The following is a 21,942-nucleotide window of genomic DNA, read 5'->3' as shown; positions in this document are numbered from 1 at the left end:
GATATGAATGGTTAAACACGCACACATCTTTTTGACAGTGATCTTACTCCATAGCTGGAGCCTAACCCAGCAGTGGCAGCGGGCAGGGGAAACATTGAACTGGTTGTCAGCAAATTGCAGGTCACAAAGGCTTACAACTATCCATTAAAAAAAAAAAAAGTGTCCAATACAACCACCTCCCGTTTTTGTGGTGTGGCAGGAAACTGGAATGCTTGGAGAAAATCCACTAGGGTATAGGAAAACATGCAAAACTACGCAGAAAGGCCAGAGCTGAAAGCGAGCCTTGGGTCTCTATGAGGCCAACATGCTAACTGCTCTGCCACCAATTCTCACTTTTATCTTGATATTATCTGTTTTTTTTATATTCAACATAAAAGAAACACCAAATCACTTCAACTTGCATTTTATGGGGCTGAAGTAGGGCTAATTAAGATCATTTTTAATCTCCCAAGGTTAACAGTATTTTGTGGTCAAATTAGATTTTATTTGATCCCACTTATCTCAATTAAGTGGACTTATAAGTCTGCCACTGACAGTTGATGCATGTGCTTGTCCATCACCAGTGTTGGGAGGAATGCATTACCAAAGTAATTTGCTGTAACTTGGCAGTGTAAGCCATTACACACACACACGCACAAAAAAATGAATAAATAAAAACATGAACAAAAACATTATAATATTTTATTTGGTACTAATGACAGTAAGGCGCATTACAATGTATTATAACGTATGGCCCCCCAAAAAAACCCCTCCTTAACCCTTTCAATTTATAATTGAAGCAGTGGATAACATGCATGCAGTTCATTTGGTTGCCTTAAAAATGGCACTGTTGTTTCTCTTGTTTCTAATCTTTATTCAATAATATATTATATATATATATATATATATATATATATATATATATATATATATATATATATATATATATATATATATATATATATATATATTATAAAAATAACATTTTTCATATATGTTGTTTTTTTCCATTGCAGTAGTCACTGTCTGACCTCTTGCATCTTTCCATTACAACAGGTGCCAAACAATTGGGCCAGGCTTGGTGTGGAATGAGAACAGTGCACATGTGCAGTATGCAGGGGTTATTCCATAAAATGAGACAAATGAGAAACGTCGGGCATTGGTTCTGAATTGCTATTACGTGATTTGGCGAACGCAAATGACAGCCATTCAAATACCAATATGGGTTTAAGCATAAGAGCAGCAGCCACATGCTGGCTATCCAAGACAAAGACGCATTATAGCCAGTGCACATGTTTATGTAATAATAATGTATCACTTTTATATAGCGCTTTTCTGGACACCGAAATACGCTTTAAAATTGATACGTTTTTCATAGATTTTACAAGCATACTTACAATGTCATGTTTAGCAATGGGTGAAATAATAAAACTTGGGTTAATGATTTTTGTGACCGGTACACAAAGATGCCTGGCTGCCATCTAACCTGCATACTGATTGTACTACATAAACTGTATTTTTAGGACTTCATGGCGGTTCCATTCTATCAACCCAAAAAAGTGTGATGCAAAAGCGACAATTCGGGGCTGAGCAAAGCTTTTTGGGAAATGGAAAACCCAAATTAAATATTCTGAGAGGAATTTGTGAAACGACCAAACAAAGTGTTAAGAATGACACACACACAATCCACACAGTTTGAAAAGCTTGTCTGGGAAATGAGCATTAACTTGCATTTCTCATTGCAAACATTGCAATTTTCTGATTGTTGTTGGTACAAGAAGACACACACTTGGCTAAACAGCATTAAAATTCATGCAACAGTGGCCCTGTGGCCTTAAGCAAAGACTCATTTAATACACTAAGGTGTCTGGAGCAGCACGGCCCTATGAAGATTAGAGAAAATAATAGGCAGAAATCAGGAAGAACAAAATAAAGGTTATTTGATGAAGGGTGTGCGGGACAAGGTGCCACAGGGTAGCTCGGAGATGAGTGGTGCCGTTTGGACACTCCTGGGTGGGGGAGTGGAGAAAAAAACGTCAGACATTTACCATAAAATGTAGATAAAGTATTATTATTGTTGTTATTGTTATGAAAAATGTTATCGCAGAATACAGTTCACATTGTTAGGTGCTTTGTTATGATGTATTTTAGAATACGGTGGGCCCCAGTGTTACGAGATTAATCCATTCCGCGGTTGGGGTCGTAAACAAAATTGTACATACATATTAAAAATTGGTGCGAAAATAGTATAGTAAGCGCAATATATGTATAATATACATGTATACAATCAGAAAACTTCATAAATAAATATAATATAGAAAGGATTTATTTACCTTTGAGTGCCGCTTGTTATGCCCATATTCCTTAATAAGGGTTATCTTCAGCATCGTTTCCATATAAATAATCTTACTTCTCTCTTTAACATCACTAGCAATCTTGGGACCCATTGCCAACCCTTTCAACTTTGAATTCAGCAGCAAAATTCACTATAAATATGGTTTTGTAACCACTCACAATCAAACAAAGCTTTACCGTTCTGCCATTTTGAAACAAGTGAGGCCGACCAATAGCAGACCACCATCTCCGTGAGGAGACGCCGACCAATTGCGGACCAGAATTGTAGTGATGTGTTACACGGACGGCAACTGAAAATAAGTGCAATTACCAAAAAAACGCCTTCAGATGGAGACGAAACAACACGAATACAGCCAAGCTCCTAAGGTCATGAAAGTTGTTTTGGGCGCAAAACCGGGAAAATGTCATAAAGAGGGGATGAAAAAAGAACTCAATATTCCAGGTCGCAACATGAAAACGTAAGTCAGGGACGTTGTAACTCGAGGGTCCACTGTACGTGAATTTAAGTGGGAACATAAAACGATAGCATTTTAGTATATTCTGACATGGTCGTTTTAGTGTACATCTACATTTATGTCCCGGGAAGCTACGTAACCAGTTTTCTTTCATTAACTTTAATATATTGTTTACCACAACTTTTTTACCTGTGCACTTAAAATTGTCATACTTAAATAAAGCTACAATGACTTACCTTATTAGCATTTAGTTGGAATTCCTTTGCCTCACATTCTTGTCTTGGTGATTGGCATTGGAGTTGCTCTTCCTGAAACAACAGCAGCATAATGCCAGCATTGAGTATACCATCCTGAAACAAATGCAGATAAGAGTGCTGACAAGTACTTACAGAGGAGCAGAGCCTGAGTCATCGTCTGGGCAGAGGGGAAGAGGGGGAGGGGGGTACAAATAAATGGCAGTCAGTTAGCAAAAGGGATTTGAGTATGCGTACGTAGAGTGCATGCCAGGCCAGCCTTCATCTTCACATCTTCTGCTAGGTGACTTCATTGAGTTAGGACAAAGATCGAAAACTCATGCATGCCTGCCTGCTGCATCTGACAACACACACCTTAGAAAAATGAATGTACATGTACAGTTGTATGCATGGCAATGCGCTGATTAAACTTGTATGAAAAAAACACCATGCATTCAGACGAGACCAGCAAAAGGAAGACTTTGGGTGCATTTCTGCTGTCAGTGGTAAAAGTTGTGGAAAATGGCAGCGCTAATGCGGGCAGTGGCTTAATGACACGGCAGCAATGTATGCAGCTGGGCTAGCTATGGCGCCCAATAGAGGAAATGAGGCAAATGTTTTCATGAAATACAGTGGTATCTCTAAAGGCCTTCTAGTTTGAGAGAGCTGCAACGACTAAATGTTCTATTACCAGAAATGGTTCAATTGTCCAAAGCTTCAAAATTTGAACCTCTAGCCATGAAATATTTTCATTTCTGCTTCATGTAAGCAGAATTGTCTTGTGTTGAATAAATGTATTCAACATTTGCAACTTTTTTTTTAACCTTTTGGGGAATTGCCTTTTTAACGAACTGTACAAGTAACCAAATTTTATGATTGCTTAACCCTTGTGCACATACAAGTCAAGTATTTTTTTTGCTGACAGTGTCACTGCCGGTCAAGGGAATGTTGCAAAAATTGCAGGAAAATTAATGAAATAAATTCTATTAAGATGCATCTCAAAATTTGCAATCATAATTGTTTTATATGGTCCAAAACTTGGAAAGTAAGTATTTTTGTACACAAAATATCACACATCAATCTGCAATCATATATAAATGTCAGAACCATTAGACTTTGAAATTTTACGTTTTAATCATCTGCTGAAAATTTCAGTACGTTTTAATCATCTGCTGAAAATGTCATCTCCATATTGTCCCCCCCCCCTTAGATTATGTGAATTTCCATAATGTGTAACATAATGACACAAACAAATAATTTTGAATAAAATGATGGAAAGCAGTAAATTTGAAATAATCAAAATAGTCTTGAGTAACAGGATGGAAAATAATCGATCAATTCATCAATACAATAGAAATTGTTCAAACATTCATTGCAAACCTAGTGTTCATTAAGTGGTGAATTTTCTTTTTACTCTATATCCACCAGTATACAGTCATCGCCCAAAGTTTTGAGAATGACACAGCTATTAATTTTTCAAAGTCTGCTGTTTGTTTTTATAATGGCAATTTGCCTATACAGTAATCCCACTTTTATCGCGGGGGTTACGTTCCAAAAATAACACGCGCAAAGTGAAATCCGTGAAGTAGCCAGCTTTATTTTTTGTTATTTTACAATGTAATACTAAACTATAGAATAAAACCAAAAATCAAAACCTGTTTTAAAGCCCCAAATTTGTTTTTAACAATCATTTTAATATAGTAATACAAAGTTGGAAACATTGTCACTCACATATTTCACAGTCCCAGCTATGCCTCTTCCTAAACCCGCACATTGTTATGAGTAGTGGTCGAGCTCTTTCTTTTTCCGAGCAAGATTTTTATAAATGGATATGCCCGGACATCGATTTAAAGTGAAGCCTTTTATATCCTAACAATACACTTCAAATCTATTGCAAAAGAAATCTAGGTAAAAGTCAGATTTCCAAAGCTGCGTATCTCTCCATTGCTGTCTGTGTGTCAACATAAGTGTGTGAGCTTGCTCTCGGCACGCCTACGAGTCACGTTGATTGGCTCCCAGAGCCCAAGCTGTCAATCAATGTGCTTACTAGCACGTTCGCACACAGCAGTTGGAGGAGAGACACAGGAGAGAAAAAAAAGCAAGCTTTTGGATCCTCTTGCCTTTTGTAATAAATTGACAAGTGAAAAACCAATACAGTACAGCGTCAATATTTTATTTTGAGACAGTAAAGCCCCTGAGCCATTCAGGATTCAGAGCACAATGTGCTGTAAAAAATATATATCCACACTATAAAAAATCCGTGAAGCAGCGAACCCGCGAAAGATGAACCGTGATACAGTGAGGGATTACTGTACACCAGAATGTCATGAGATGTTCAACAGCAAATAATTGCAAGTCCTGCTTTGCCTTGAAAATGAACTTTATCACCAAAAGCACCTTTCTACTGCATTTCTACACATTAACACAAGTGTGGGTGTTGATGGGGACAAGGCTGGAGCTCAATCTGTCAAGCTTGAGTGATTGGACACTTTAAAAGGGCCTAATGTTACGTGCACACCGGACGTGACAACGCGCGTCGTTTACACTCTACGCGAGGCGTTTTGTCGCAGGGTCAAGATGGTCACTTTTAGTCGAACGAGGGGAGGGGAGTGGAGTGAGCTCGCTGTGCATTTTACAGTAGATCCGGAAAGAAAAGCATTGCTGGGAACTTCCACTTTTCTGGGATGTAGCAGAGCCAGTATTTTCTCCTACAGCACCTTTATTCTTATTAACACTGCTTGTCCCTCGCTTTGCAGCAAAACTCGCCACAAAAAAAAAAAAGTTTCAACGTTGCAATCAAGTGGCCAAGACCGTGCTAAATACAGAGCTGTCAATGCTGCACTATCGTTATCTTGGTACAGTAACTACGGTTCAACAGCTGTTAAAAAAGGAAGCAAACGCTGCACATAACAGTTGTCCCAAGTTCTCCCTTCCGCCATTCTACAAGCCAGGTGAGTGCTCTTGCTTGGCTCCGTTTTTGAATTGAAAGCTCAGCTGGCTGTGTTGGGATAGCTCCCGGCAAAGCAGCCGCCATGATTCATTCCTGCCCCATGTGATACATTGAACCTTTCCGAAGTTGATTGGCTGTCACGACGCAACATGGGACAGAAAGTCCAGCAAACGCCAAGACCTTCTCCTGAAGGTGTTTCTTCAATTTTGGGATTGGACCACCACCAATGCAGAGCTTGCTCAGGAATGGCAGCAGGCAGGTGCGTTTTCATCTGCACGCACAATGAGGCGAAGACTTTTGGAGGAAGGCCTGGTTTCAAGGACCGCAGCAAAGAAGCCACTTTTATCTAATAATAATAGTAATAACATCAGGTACAGACTGATTATTCTGCAGAAGATACAAGGCCTGGACTCCTGAGGACTGGGGTAAAGTCAATTTCTCTGATGAATACCCCTTCCAATTTGTTTAGAGCATCTAGAAGAAGGCTTGTTTGGAAAAGACAAGGTGAGCGCTACCAGCCATCCTGTCTCATGTCAACAGTCTGAGACCATTCGTGTGTCGGGTTGTTTTTCGGTCAAGCGTTTAGGCTCTTTCACAATTTTACCTAAAAACACAGTCATGAATCAAGAATGGTATCAGAACTTCTCCCAACCATCCGAGGGCAGTTTGGTCATGAAGAATGAATGCCTTTTCCAGCATGATTGAGCACCTTGCCATAAAGCAAATGCCTTAACAAAATGGCTCAGGGAACAAAATATTAAATGGAGCACCTTGTCATAAAGCAAGTTTAACAAAATGGCTCAGGGAACAACATTTTAAGATTTTATCTTCACCTGGCCTCCCTCTTGAGGCCTTTTTAGTTAATTGCTCTTATTTTCTGTTGGCATCAAACTGCCTCTGCTGCAACCTGTCAGTACAATGCTGGTCTGGTTTTGATTGGCGTCTCGACTCCTAATGCCGCATTCAGATGGAGCACGACGAGCGTACGGTTTTGTATTGTAGTCAATGGAGTTTGCGCGACGGGCGTCGAGCGACGTGACGGACGCGATGGAGCGACGCGCGGTGCGTAATTACGCGAGACGTGAGAAGTTAAAAAAATTGAAACGTGCAGTGTAAAAAAGAATAATAAAGGTGCTGTCAGAGAAAATATTAGCTCTGCCATATCCCGGAAAAGTGAACGTTCTCAGCAATGCTCTCCTTTCCTCCTGCCCTCGCGTGATACCGTTGCGTGAAAAATGAACTTCATTTTGACATTGCGACAAAACGCCTCGAGTAAACGACGCGCACCATCATCAAAACTAGTCTACTATTGGTCAGCGTGATGAGGTCATGAAGATGCTGGTCTGCTATTGGTTGGCACACGGGGTCACAAAGATGGCTGACTAAAGACTTCATCTCGCATGAGTGTTTTTAATATCGTATTTATTATGCATTTTAGCGCTTAATTCAAACTTGAATTGGTTATCCATCAGTCCCAAGATTGCTCGTGATGTTAAAGAGAAGAATGTCCACTGTAGTTATATTTCATTAAACCATAGAAACATGACAAAAACACTTATAAACCCTGAAGCAGCATGAGAAAATTTAGTTGTGTCATTCTCAAAATTTTTGGCCATGACTATAGTGTCCTGAAATTTTCTTTGTTAATTTTGGCGAACTTCGATGACTACTACAAGGAATGCTGAGCGAGGATGTGGACTGGTTTACATTGAAGTGTGTTTAAAAGTACGATTTTTAAAAATTTACAAGGTTTTGTGGGTATGAATCACAAGCAATTAGTTTTTGCTCCTTTAGGGGTGCAAGCTGACCACAGTAATAAAGGTAAAGGATTTTATTTGGCCACTTTTCCATCAATTGTTTTTATATCTAGAAATGTTGCCCAATCAAATTGTTGACTTGTTAGTCATAGCAAACAAGAGTTTCTGACCAAGAAAATCGGGTTGCATTGGAATTCTCTAGAACCTCCTCCTTTATCCAATGATTAGGGATGAAATGAAATCTCACGTAATTAGAATGCAATGAGATTTCTCGTCCCTGCACATCATAAGATCCCTCCAACATTCAAATTGCTAAATCAGGATGCTTTAAGTTAATTACACTCAAATTTTACTGCACGGCAGGTTGTTGCCAGTATTTACATCAGCATCTGGTATGAATTAGCTACAAGGTAGCTGTGCTCTACAGACCATTTTGCAAATAATATAGATTGTATTTTGCCTTTTTCCATTCAAAAAAGTAAAACCTTAATACATTATTGATTTAGGTCCCACACTTCAGCCGATTTCTAGCATTTATTTTTCTATAATAACGGTATTATAGCGGTAGCTGCTCGGGCCCTAATAATCCGGAGAAATACAAGAGGGCTCTCGCAGCGGTAGCTGCTCGGGCCCTAATAAAAATACATCCATAGCAGCTAACAGGAGCTGTATGCATTTAGTCAAAATACTCAGTGTAAGGAAAAGATTTCAGATGAAGCTGAAAAATTAGCCTCTTGTTTTACATTTGTAATTGCATGGTAGATCAGATTTTGCTGCAGTCTGCTCAGTATCAAGACGACTTTGCAAACTGGAAAAATGGTTCTAATTTATATTACACATTTTGCAAAACCTCATGTCTCATCCTACCCATCCCTACCACTGACCTAACGGTAGTTATCGTTTCTTTTTTCGGACTAAAAGCCACAACTTTTACCTCATGTTTTGAGCCTTGTGGTTTATAGTCCAATGCGGCTTATCTGCGTTATTAGTTTTTGTTTTTTGCTAGCCACCAGCAAGCAAATGTGTATCTGTTCGAAATTTTGGGTACATTTGTGATGTGTATATTTTATATACAGTACACAGTATGTGATTTTATTTATGTATTTGATTGTATATGAATTATGTGGAATGAGTTATGTTCACTAAAATAAACTATCAAACAAAGGGAGACCAAAAAATATGCTATTGATTATTGATTTCGATTTTGAACTGCTATTTAACTAACAGGTATCCGTTCATCCATCCATTCTGTATAAATATGTTGGAACTAAACATGCAGGCATGTTCAGTCTGTTAAAGAGAGGGTGTTGCTGCTGGCAGATAATTACAAAAAAATAGAATAACTAAAAAAAATTAACTTCATATACCATCTTTTTGCATTAAGATCTGGTGTTACTGCCTGCGGCTTATAGTTCAGTGCGGCTTATCCGTGACACAAATATTTTTTTTTTTTTGCTCATTTTGCTGCTGCAGCTTATATACCAGCGTGCCTTACAAATACGGTTATTTGCCTGCTAACTAAATATTGCCTGCTTTTATATATATATATATATATATATATATATATATATATATATATATATATATATATATATATATATATATACATAGTGACACAATTTGTACTCAACAATGGAACTCGTGTTTTGACTTTTGAGGTACCACTGTTACAGCCTCATCATGCACTGAGGACAAGATGCAGAATTCATGCAAACAATGCCGCCATTTTTCTTTGCTTAGGCTTTCATGTCACTTGTTGGTCTCTTGACTTTTCTCTGGCTCAGACATGCAGTGAAAAAAAAAAAAGTAATTCAAGGAGGGCCAGTAAGGAAAAACAAAAGGAAGCTCTATGTTTTTACTAAAGGGCCAGTGAAAGAGTGAGCAAATCTTTCAGCACATTCCTTTCAAAAGGTGGTGACCAAGATAGAGGTTCATCCCAGTTTATCACGCGGTCACCTCAGCTCAACCACTTCAGTCTGTCATGCAGTTTTTTTCACTTACCAAAGGCAAAATCAGCAGCAAACAGGAGTACAAACGTAAACAAAAATAAAAAAAATCGTACAAAGGCGGAAAGTGAATTGTGAAAATTCTACCAGAAAAACGCAAATGACGAGGAACCCAAAAGACAAGCGTGTACTAAATTGCATGCAACTATATTGTGAATGTAATTGTACCGTGACACCAAATTGATGCTCACAAGCTAAATTAACACTGCACCTGAAATGACCCAATTCTTTTTTTTTTTTTTTTTAAATCTCAGATCTTCTAACCTTTTCAGTGTCAAGCGTTTTCTGAAAAGGAAACCCCTAGAGTGCCAACCACTTATAGCATTTTCACTCATCTTTCAAGGCTGACAGATTATTGCATGCAGTACACACAAAGTGCACACTACGCAGTAATTATTGTTTGTGAATTTGGGTGACAAAAGCTATCCATCCATTTTCTAGAGCCGATTATCCTCACAAGGGTCGCAGTCTTGCTGGTGTCTATCTCAGCTGACTTTGAGCAGTAGGTGGGAAACACCTTGAACTGGGTGCCAGCCAATCGCAGGGCACACAGAAACAAACAACCATTCACACACCCAAACACATCTAAGGACAATTTAGTATGTCCAATTCACCAGCCAAGCATGTTTTTGGAGTGTGGGAGGAAGCCATAGTACCAGGAGAGAACCCACGCATGCTCGGGTAGAACATGCTAATTCCACACAGGAAGGCTGAAGCCAGGTGGATTTGAACCAGGGCCTTTGAACTGTGAGGCGGACATGCTTTTCACTGCGCCACTGAGCCGCCCTGACAAAAACTATTTTGAACAAAATAAAAGAAAACAGGCTTTTTGTGAAAAGATATGTTTTTGCACAACAGTCACTTTTTCACTTTTTTGTAGCATCTGAATCATCAAACCATCCTTCCCTTTTATAAAACTTAAAAAATAATGAAAATTGATTTTGATGGCAAAATAACTTGTTGGCATATGTATAGAAACAGCAACATTTTCACATTTGACAAACATTTACACATTTTTGGCAATTTACAAGGAATGTGTGCATGCATTTTTAACACAGTATGATTTTTGTCCGTTAACGTTTGACACATTCTCCTGAGATACAAGCAGACAAGCAAAACGTTGTTTGCCTCCACAGCTGGTGCACTATGACAGACATCAGCACTTACCTCTGCGATTTCATTGAAGATTCTGCGGATTAAGGTCTGCAGATATCCGTGCATCTGTATCAGAATATACTCATCGATGTGTCTGGCTCCATTTCGGTGAATATCATCATCAGATTGGTCGTCAAGCAACATAAAACTTTAGGGCATGCCCCGTATATGCTGTAGCCAGCAATGGTTTTTGATGAAATAGATGCATATTCACAATTTCAGAATCCACACCATTGTCTATGTCTTTATCATTGGGTCTATCAGGAGACATGCTGTCTGATTGTGAGCTGTTTTGAAACCCCGATCACTTGCGATTTTCCCCTCCATTCTCATTCGCCCTCCCATCCCAAGTGTACGACTCCAGTTCTTCCTTGCCTGGCTTTCTCAGTGTGAGCAACACTGCCATCAAATGACCATAGTTAATCACTACAGTACTCAACTATCTCAATATTAAGACTAGTGCTAGTCAATGGTGTCAGCTGCCTATTCATCTAAAAAAAATAAATAAAAAAAACACGCACTCACACAACTTAATAATTCTAAAAGACAAGAATTGTCTTGGCACTGAAAGAATAGCAGTGTGAACGACATTTGAGTTTTATAAATGTATTTCAGGTCACATGGGTATGGGGTCTTGAAACTGGGTCTGAAAAACATTTGTACAAATCAGATGTGTCGTTCACACTCCTATTCTTTCAGTGTCATGGACAACAATGTTGGTCATGTAAAATACTTAGGTTGTGTGCCAGTGACAAGAATTCCTATCACTTTTTTTTTTTTTTAAATGAATGGATAGATGAAACTTGTGGCCAGGGCACCCCTTAATATAATGCCAATCGAGCACTGTTCTAATATGGTTATAAGATACACAAAGTGTTATTTTTCCATCAAAAACACATTTTTTGAACCGTTTTTGTTCATGTTTTATCAAAGGGAAGGATTTTTTGGATGCAAAAAAAAAAAAAAAGTCACTGTTGTGCAGAAATGTCACAAAAAAAAAAACAAAAACAAAAAAAAAAAAAAAACTCAATTTCTCCTTTTGTCCAAAATGACTTGGTGGCACTCAAATGACCTATTTTCAAACAGTGATTACTAGAGAACGGAATAAGAGAGGCTTTCTTTTTCTAAGGTAAAGAATGGAATACAATCTTTCATAAGGTACCACCAATGTCATACAAAAAAAATATTCTGTTGCCCTGAAATATGCGTCAAAATGCTCGAAATCAGCTGACAATCGAGGGTTTGCATTTTCAGATAACGCTTTGCACTGAAGAAGTTAAGCAAGCCCGCTGAGTGACATCATGGTGTTCTCAATGCATGTGGGACAGTTTTGGGAACTTTGTGTCAGCCTTGGTGACTGTGTCCTCTTCTGCTTCTCTCTCGTGTGCGGTTCCCCAGGGCAAGGTCCTTGGCCCCCTCTTGTTCTCTCTGTACTTGCTCCCACTTGTCTCTATACTTAGGAAGCATGGTATCTCCTTCCACTTTTATATCGATGACAGCCAGATTTATGTCCCTCTAAAAAAGAGGGACGCTTACTCGATCATTACATTAGTTAAGTGTCTTGATGACATAAAAGCCTGGATATCATTGACTTTTCTAAATTTTAATGAAAAGTAAACTGAGGTGAAGGTTTTTGGTGGCTCAACTGGAACACCCCTTCCTCCCGCTCCTTGGCCCAGCATGTTAAACCCACCATCACCAACCTTGGAGTAAAAGTCGACGCGGAGCTCAAATTTTACAACCAGATCAGGATGGTTGCCAAATCGAGCATCTACCATTTGAGGCAGCTGGCCAAAATTAAGCCAATTCTTTCAAGGCAGCAGTTCGAGGTAGTTATCCACGCCTTCATAACTACCCGGCTGGACTACTGTCATGCCCTTTATGTGGGGGTCCGTGCCTTGGCCATCTCCCGTCTGCAGATGGTCCAGAACGCTACAGCACGTCTTTTAACAGGCACCCGTAAGCATGAGCACATTTCCCCTATTTTAGCTTCACTCCACTGGCTGCCTGTACATTTTAGGATTCATTTTAAAATCATTTTATTTGCTTTTAAATCCCTGAATGGTCTTGCCCCTCCATACCTCTCTGAGCTTCTGCACCCCTACACACCTGCTCACTAACTCAAGTCAGCTGATCAGCTGCTCCTGAGAGAGCCGCAAACTAAGCGGAAGCTCAGAGGCCGTGCCTTTGCTGTTGCAGCCCCAAAACTTTGGAACAACCTGCCTCAGCACATTAGACAGGCCTCCTCCCTGCCTGTTTTTAAATCCCTTGTCAAAACCCACCTCTTCTCCTTGGCGTTTAACACTTAGTAAGACAATGGACTTTTACTTTTATTTTATTCCTTAATTCTTTTATCCTTGTCATTTTTGTTCGCTATTTTATTCTTTGTATCCTTCATTTTATTCTATTTTTGACCCTTACTCATTTGTCTTGTCAGATTTAGCGTGTTATGTCCTTGAACTTTTGTGTCTGTTTTTACGATGTTTTTATTTTTCTGTACAGCACTTTGGTCAGCTGTGGTTGCTTTAAAGTGCTTAACAAATAAAGTTGGATTGGATTGGGATTTTAGCATTCACAAGCAGCAACACAGTATGATTTTTGTCAGTTAACGGTTGACCGGCTTTACTTGTAAATGGGAACCAACTCACAATATATTTAAAAAAAAAAAAAAAAAAAAGGGGGGGGGGGGGGGGGGCGACTGAGCATTAAGCCCGGGGTGAACCTAACCTCGGTCTGGGTGGAAATGAACAGGGATGGAAAACCAAGAAAAACAAAGAACATGAATAGGTCAATTGAATCTGCAAAATGTGCAAGATGTATGCCCCAGGCAAAAAAAAAACAGAAACACTATTAGCAGTTGTTGCTTAAAAATCTGCCTTGACACAGGTAACACTGCTAAAATTGAGATTAGGTGTAAAAGCATTCAATATTTCAACAATGCTTGCTATTGTGTTTGGATTAGTCTAGTACCATACTGCGTCAAACTGTAACCTGTTTCTAATACATTGCTTTTGACTGGCTAATATATATATACACCAGGGGTCACCAACCTTTTTGAAACCGAGAGCTACTTCTTTGGTACTGAGTAATACTATTGATTCCTCACAATAACTAAGAAGCAGCTGTATTAAATATCTAAATGAAGTGTAATATGTAATGTATATGTCCTATATACATAATTGTTCATAAAATTCCTAGAAAATCACATTGTTCTATCACTTGTAAACTATTTGCAGAACAGGTCTGCGTGCTACTCATGTGATACTTGAGGGCTGCCCAGTGCCGGCGGGCACCACGTTGGTGACCCCTGATCTACACTATCAAACTATGACAATAAAAAAATTTGCTTTGTCAAGACAGAATGTCCGATAACACTTTGTAAATGAACCGTGAAAGCGTCCAGAAAAAAGTATACGGATTAAAAAAAAAAATTCTAATTGTATGTCACTACACATTTACTTTAAGACAGTGGTTCTTAATCTTATTGGAGATAATGAACCCCACCAGTTTAATTTGCACATTTAACACTCTTCTTGAATGAAAATGTGATCCCCCCCACAAATTTAAGATGTTTTATTTTAAAACTGGCTGACAAAATGAACCGTGTATGAACATCACCTTGTCCATAGAATAAAACCAACCCATTGCTTGCGCTCAACAAATCGGTGTAGGCTGCGACACACCCCTGAGACAGACTAATTGAACCCAGCTTAAGAACCACTACTTTAATAGCTCTTACAACATTAATATAAGATTCACCTACCGTCTGTAACTTCATCAGGCTTTCTTCTCTTTTCGTAGATGAGGATGATGGTCACAAGGATGATGACCTCAGCCACGATGCCAAGGAAGGGCCAGAGAGCAGCTAGGCGGCTCCGGACACGCAGGTGGATCTGGTCGGAGCTGGTTCCGATGTCGCTGGTGCCTATGCAGTTGTAGTCTCCCACATCTTTCTCAATGCTCAGGTCGTTGATGCTCAGCACAGTCTTTTCAGGGGTACTCTTGATTTCATACTTGTCGCTGGTGCCGTTGATGATGGGCTGAGTAATGTAGATCTTTAGAATCATTTGCCAGATCATTGCATATGCGTCAGTGTTTTTTTTCCCCCTTGATTTAACTCGACAGAGAAGGCAGTTTTTTTGCTCTGCTCCTCCTTTACCTCTTATCTGCCTGCTTTGCTGACTGCGAGGAGACTAAAACTGTGCTTTGGATTACTTGTGCGCTTGCCAATAAAAAAAACTTTCACAGGGCTTTGATGCAAAAAAGATCGAGGGGGGATAACAAATTATGTTGCAGTCTTTAAATCTTCTTCTCAAAGTATTATTCTAAATAAGTTCTTTTAAATGGCAAATACGTTAAGGAAACCCTGCTCAATTCTATTATCAGTCCTAACTGGCGCCAAGACTCTTAAGGGGACGGTAAAATGCACCTCTCTCACTTGTCTTAAATGGTTAATAACACAAATAGCCAGTAAGCCATACTAAAACAAAACAAAACAAAACAAAACAAAAAAATCCAGATCTTGGCTAAACAAGAACAGAACTTTAAATTCATATTATAACAAATAGATTATTCTAATACTGTGAATTGGCTCCGACATACCGGCCCCCAATTGTTCTCTTAACTGGAGACATTTAAAAATTAAACATTTGGAGCCAACATATTGGGGACTGAAAGAAAAGCTCACAGTATGTCGTTGAACTTCTTTAAGCTCTCATTAGACTTCTTGGAGAAAGCAAATCTTCGTTAGTGCTGCTCTTTGTTTTTATATGGACCTGATGCACAAGTCCTAACTTGTCTGTGGGTACAGTAATCCCTCGTTTATTGCGCAGGTTACGTTCCAAAAATAACACGCGCAAAGTGAAATCCGTGAAGTAGCCAGCTTTAGTTTTTGTTATTTTACAATGTAATACTAAACTATAGAATAAAACCAAAAATCAAAACCTGTTTTAAAGCCCCAAATTTGTTTTTAACAATCATTTTAATATAGTAATACAAAGTTGGAAACATTGTCACTCACGTATTTCATAATCCCAGCTATGCCTCTTCGTCCTGAACCCGCACATTGTTATGAGTAGTTGTTGAGCTCTTTCTTTTTCTGAGCAAGATTTTTTATAAACGGATAGGCCCGGACATCGAATTAAAGTGAAGCCTCTTATATCATAACAATACACTTGAAATTTCAATTTATTACAAAAGAAATCCAGGTAAAAGTCAGATTTCCAAAGCTGTGCATTTCTCCGTTACTCTCGGTAGGCACACAGACGTGTGCGTTTCCTCTTGGCACGCCTACGAGTCACGTGATTGGCTCACAGAGACCAATGTGTCAATCAATGTGTTTACTAGCACGTTTGTAACGTATGAGCTGAGCTGAAGCACACGGGCACAGGAGAGACACAGGAGACGAAAGCAAGCTTTTGGATCCTCTTGCCTTTTGTAACAAATTGACAAGTGAAAAACCAATACAGTACAGAGTCAATATTTTATTTTGAGTCAACAGTCAAGCCCCTAAGCCAATCAGGATTCAGAGCTCAATGCGCTGTAAAAAAATATCCACACTGTAAAAAATCTGTGAAGCAGCGATCCCGTGAAAGATGAACCACAATACAGCGAGGGATTACTGTATATGGCTGACATTCCTCGTGATCCATGAGTTTAGTGGCGGGGTATCATCCACAACTAAGAAAATATCTCCAACTGCAGAATTTTGAAAAAGGCAGGACTATTTATGCCGCTCCTGTAACTCAAGCGGATTTTTTAGTACCCATCTTTTCCACAAAATCAGCCATATTCCATATATATATGTTTTTTTTAAAGTTTCAGGCACTTTGATGTACTTGGTTACTTTTTTTCAGTTTTTGAGTAAGCTGTAAGCCGCACAAACACTGTAAAAAAATAATTAACAGCTGTTGAAAGTTGATTAATTTTGCTTTTTTTTCCCTTTTGTCAATGTTAAAAAGGATGCAGATTTAGGTATATTTATACAATTCTTACAGATAATCTTATCTACAATATTTATAATCAGCGCAATGAGTGTGTGTGTGTGTGGGGGGGTGCAAAAACCTCTTTTTACTCGGTGGGCTTGGCAAAATATAATTGAGAAGTACTGCTTTAGTGTGACATTCAGTATGTTCCTTACGGATCTGATCATCCTCTCCCAGACCCCTTCGTAATTGGAGTCAGGGGAAATAAAAACCCGTGTGCAGTGCAAGTAAGGTCAAGTAAGGTCTCGCTCACTCGCCCCAAGCGACCAGTTCACTTGCTCCTAGCCAGCAAGAGCAAGCTAGAGAGAGTCAAAGAGAAAAACATGTATCTTGTTCCCCCTTCATTGAGTTTTCTTCACCTGGTATGTTTTTTTTTTTTTTTCCCCCACAGTCTGCTCTCGCCTTTGAGCACCGAATTTTGACATTTGTCATATTTATTGTTACGTGCAAGTCAGATGACTGTGACCTGGCCCTTCAGAGTCACATCGCATGTATAAGAATACATATTGGATTTAGTACCACATAAGTGGCCTGGGTTACATTTTGGGGAAAATATAATAATAAAAAAACAATATGACGTGTCATTTACACTGCCATCAAAAGATCAGATACAAGTCAGATAAGGGCAAACAAATATAAGTGCAAAAAAACCCACCAAAAACAACAATCTGAATTTTTCGGCTTTTCGGCAGAACGGTAAACCTAGCCAAAGACCCCTCAGATTGTATTCTTGCATGGGTGATTAACTCATTGATATGGCAAGTACCATACTCTGCCATCATCACGACCTAGGTCGTTAAAGGGCTTGCTTCACAGTGTAGCCTTTTTCAATGATGCTTGCTGCTCTTGAAAAGGAGTACTCCAAATGCAAAACTGGGGTTTTCGCAAATTTTCAAGTTTAATGCACACTCTTCAGCAACTTTGCAATCACTTGGAAGCTTTCACTTGTTCCTTAGTGGCAGAACAATGCTGTAATAGTCACCTAAAATTTTAATTTATTGTGATACCAAGTTAAGGAAGTTGCAATCCTTCTGCAACATTTCCAGTCAATCATTCTGCTCAAGCTCAACAAAGTGATTGTTGACCTGATGAATCCAGAGTTCTAACTTGTGAAATGATATTCGGTTTGTTGACACTTGTCTGTGTTCCATTGTGGCTGGTGTCTTTGCTGAGGGTTCAAGTTTTGGTCCAGCAGAGCCGTGTTAGTAAAGCATAGGGAACCTTATTGCACGCTAGCAATGACCTGATAGGGTGCAATAGCCTTGGGTGCAATAGTCCCACGATGGAGTCCAAGTTCTACATCTACCTTTGACAGTATCACATCTTCAAACTTGGCCCACTTGTCCACATACTCTTGCAAAAAAAAAAAAAAAAAATGCTAGTCTTTTGTAACCCCAGTAAATATAAATATAAATAGAACAAAAAATAAAAAGGAATAAAACCAAGCTGCCCCTCCCCCATGGAGGAAGTGGCAACACCACACCCTAATAGACAGCCTAATTGGACCAGGGCACACCTGTTCATTGATTGCAGTCACTAAAGTCACTAAACAGTCAACAGCTCTGAGTGCTAACACAATTCTTTCACTGCAACAGTGTAAATTCGGATGAGATAAGACACGTCAAGTTTAAGATTTCCCAAAGACAAGTTTTGGTAAGATTCTTCTGTTTTTGGTCTACTACAATGTGTTAAACCTGATTGCATATGTTTTGTTTGGTTAGAATTGAATCTGAATGGACTAGAAATTATTTTTTGCATCATGGCCTGACTTACAGGCCAGGTCCCTTCCCTTCCCTAACCCTAACCCTCTCTGGTGTCTCACTGCCACTCCGTGAACCTAGAACTAGCCCGGTAGGTTTCCTGACTCTGCCTGACAGCAGAGGAGCTACACTTTGGGGCAGGAACAATTTTCTGGGAGTATGGATCTGGGAGGCCCATAAATTCGCTGCAGTTTAGGTTGCTCACTCCCAAGCCAGGTACAAGATGACTGCTCGGAACATTTTGCTGATATTCCAGCAAGTTCCCTTTGAACTCAGGAATATTCTGACCTGACAATATTTGTTGCCTTGCAAGCACCTCGATCACGCCTTGTAAAGTCCTGGATGTCTCCGAGGTCTCAGGTGAAATGTAATGGTGATTGAATAGCAGCAGCAATGACTAGTATTTGGACTTTGGGTAGGTTTGTTCTCTTCGCTGGCAAGCTTCGTAGTGAGTGAAGAATTTGAACCCATGTAGGAATTCATTCCATCGCAGCTTTGTGCAGTGGACATAGCACACGACTCTTCAAAATCGTTTAGGAACTTTTGCATTAGATACTGCGAATGAAGTCTGTATGGCAAAACACAACGTTAAGGAAACCATGTGGATCAATTCCATTTGCCTTTTAAGTTTTGCTTCTTTCTCCAAAATTTGCTTCTTAAAGAGTGGATGCCTTGGCGCATCAGCTGAACGACACTTAGCAAACACATATGCAAACACCACACAACAATCTCAAAAGGATTTTTTTCGCTCAAACTTCTGTTATCCAAGATCGCAAAGCATTGGTTGCATGTTAACAGAGCTTACCGGCCTGTACCCCTCCATCGGGTATTGTCTATGTATGCTTCTTGGACAATTCCAGCCAGTTTAAGTGAATTTCATTTGCTTTGTGCAGGTGTAATGACAATAAAAAAACTATGAATCGAGCTATCTTACCGTTGGGACACCATCTTCAACCTTGAACCAGGTCCAGTCAGTCGGTAATGGGTAGCCATGACTCACACACACCATTACACCTTTGTCTCTCTCATTGCCATGCTCAGAGTGCTTGGAGGCTGCCACGTGTGGGATGGCTACAAGGAGAAGATGAGGCCTGAATAGCATGAATTTAATATCTAATTTGAGAGGAAAAAAAACAAAGTGGTTTAAAAAAAAAAAAGGTGGTCAACCTAATCATTGTCTTACTTTTGACTTCAATTGTTTTCTGCACTTGTGGGTCACTCTGGAAGATGCACTCATACTTTCCACCGGAGGTTTGAGTGATCTTGTCCAATCTAGGGGAGGGAAAAACATGAACTTGAACCAACTCGGGTGTGTGGGGGTATTTCGTGAGGCCATGGTTAACAACTTTATAATTGCTTCAAGGAAATTCTTGTCCACTATCTAGCATCTCAGGGGAAGAAAGCGGTGCATCATTAACACTGTGTACAGTGTGTTGCTGGTGTGTTGCTGACCTCAATGAGGGACGTTGTGAGACAGTAGGCGAAATTCTTCAAAGACCTCCTCAATTCTACTGACACTTCTTCCTCTGAGGAAGCAGAGTCTGGAAGCTATGAGGTGGGCTCTCCCATCTTCGGGGCGAAAGTCACTGAGGTGGTCAAGTAAGTCCTTGGTGGCAAACCCACAAGTGTAGATGAGATCCGGGTTTTTAAGGGCTCTGGATGTTGTCGGGCTGTCCTTGTTTACACAACTCTGCAACATTGCGTGGACATCGGGGAAAGTGCCTTTGAATTGGCAGACTGAGGTGGTGGTTCCCCTTTTTAAGAAAGGCGACCAGAAGGTGCTGTCCATCATTATGGGGCTTTATGCTACAGCTGGGCCTCATACCTCCTGACTACCAGGAAAAAAAAATGTTGCCCGATCACATTTATTTTGAAATTCCCCAATCTATGTGAAGTAATTGTAATATTGCAAAAGAAATTTTTGAAATTTTTATTTTTGTTTTTAAGCTATGATGTGTCTTCTACAGTGGACATCGGAACCCAATACAGGGGAAACAGAACTTTATTACGAAAAAGTTAGTCCAACAAAAATATCAACAAGTCAACTTGACAAAGTATTCAACATAAACATAACTGTCCATCATCTCTTTTCTTTTGTTTCACTTTTGCTTCTATTATGCTTATTTGGTATGATACTTCAAACAGCAATTCGCTTTCTTGGAAAAACAAAGAAAAATCTTGCACTTGGAGCACACAACATATGTTTTACTGTTGCAGCCAGCTTGGCGACACCTTGATGCATGTGTTTCATCCACCATCTCTGGAAGATGCACAGCACCATAGTGTCTCAGAGCTGCATTTGGCTGTGGTTTCACACCTGAACTTGCTGTCATAAAATGGTTGGACAACAAGCCAGTGGTCAACCAGGGAACCCATCTCTGATGACCCTCTTTTTGAAGAACTTATCACCTATGATCTTGCAGTCCTTTGGAACCCTGTTATTTGTGAGAGTTCCAGTTGCTGTCAGTCCTTTTGTCATCAGGGTGTCAATGAGGCTGATTGTAAAGTACCTGTCAAAGAACAGGTGGGTGCCTTGGGGAACTGAGTCTGTCAATTGAAGAACAGCTTGTTCCCCGATGCCCTTTCCTCCTGGAGCTGTGAAAGTTGTCTTGCCTTGGTGGACCACAAAATCCAAAACTAGACCAGTTGGTGCAGCCAAGACAAATACCTCCAGTCCAGTTGGGTTTGGTTTGCCTGGTACATACTGGCGCACTGGACATCGACCAGTAAAATGAACCATTTCCTCATCAATGCACATTTTTCCTGTTCTTGGCAGACTCAGACATCCTTGCCTTACTTTGCTCAAGAGGGGCCTGATTCTCCACAAGAGATCACTTGTTTTTTTCTTCATTTGAAACCAAGGTCGTTGACGAGCTTGGAGTTTCTCAATTTGTAAAACCGATTGATGGTCATGGATTCCGCCACAATTTTTACTCTAGTACTTGAGGCCCAATACATTTGAGTGTTTGGATATCCTAGACAACCCATGTAAATAGAATTCCCAAAGAATGTGTTCAATTCCTCAGGTGTGGTATTTAACGTTGCTCCAGACACAAGTACTTCAAGCTGATTTGTGAACAGGGCCATTTCTTCAAAACACAGAGTCATCAATGTACGTATTGCTTAAAATAATCCACCGGGGTCCAGTTTAGGCGTGTCAGAGCAGCATCATTGCTCTGTATAATGGGAGGATCATCAAGTTGGGATTTGAATTTTGTATTCTTGCTCCATAGTAAACGTCGACTGGACTTAGATGTGGACAGTGCTGCTTGATATGAATCCTCTGCATCTGCTAGCCCTGCCTGAAT

At 39.7% G+C, this 21,942-nt stretch overlaps 1 protein-coding gene across 3 annotated transcripts in view; it reads right to left on the bottom strand.

Annotated features, from left to right (window-relative positions):
* Positions 1–667: 667 nt before the first annotated feature.
* Positions 668–21,942, bottom strand: part of bsg (basigin) — a 37,254-nt gene continuing 15,979 nt past the window's right edge. For 2 of the 3 annotated variants that reach the window (XM_088425694.1, XM_088425697.1), the window contains 6 exons: positions 19,818–19,906; positions 19,569–19,705; positions 14,654–14,945; positions 3,179–3,203; positions 3,026–3,097; positions 668–1,988 (listed from right to left, as the gene is read on the bottom strand). In XM_088425694.1, coding sequence (XP_088281820.1) covers positions 3,037–3,097; positions 3,179–3,203; positions 14,654–14,945; positions 19,569–19,705; positions 19,818–19,906 — 604 coding nt within the window. In that variant the 3' untranslated portion in view covers positions 668–1,988; positions 3,026–3,036. The remainder of the gene's footprint in view (positions 1,989–3,025; positions 3,098–3,178; positions 3,204–14,653; positions 14,946–19,568; positions 19,706–19,817; positions 19,907–21,942) is intronic. The other variant, XM_088425695.1, reaches the window with a different exon arrangement.

The sequence above is a fragment of the Hippichthys cyanospilos genome, chromosome 10 (genome assembly GCF_059441005.1).
Source record: "Hippichthys cyanospilos isolate Australia breed blue-spotted pipefish chromosome 10, RoL_Hcya_1.0, whole genome shotgun sequence".
Taxonomy (NCBI): domain Eukaryota; kingdom Metazoa; phylum Chordata; class Actinopteri; order Syngnathiformes; family Syngnathidae; genus Hippichthys; species Hippichthys cyanospilos.
The sequence above is the reverse complement of the archived record's forward strand: the minus strand, read 5'-3'. Positions and strand labels throughout refer to the sequence as shown.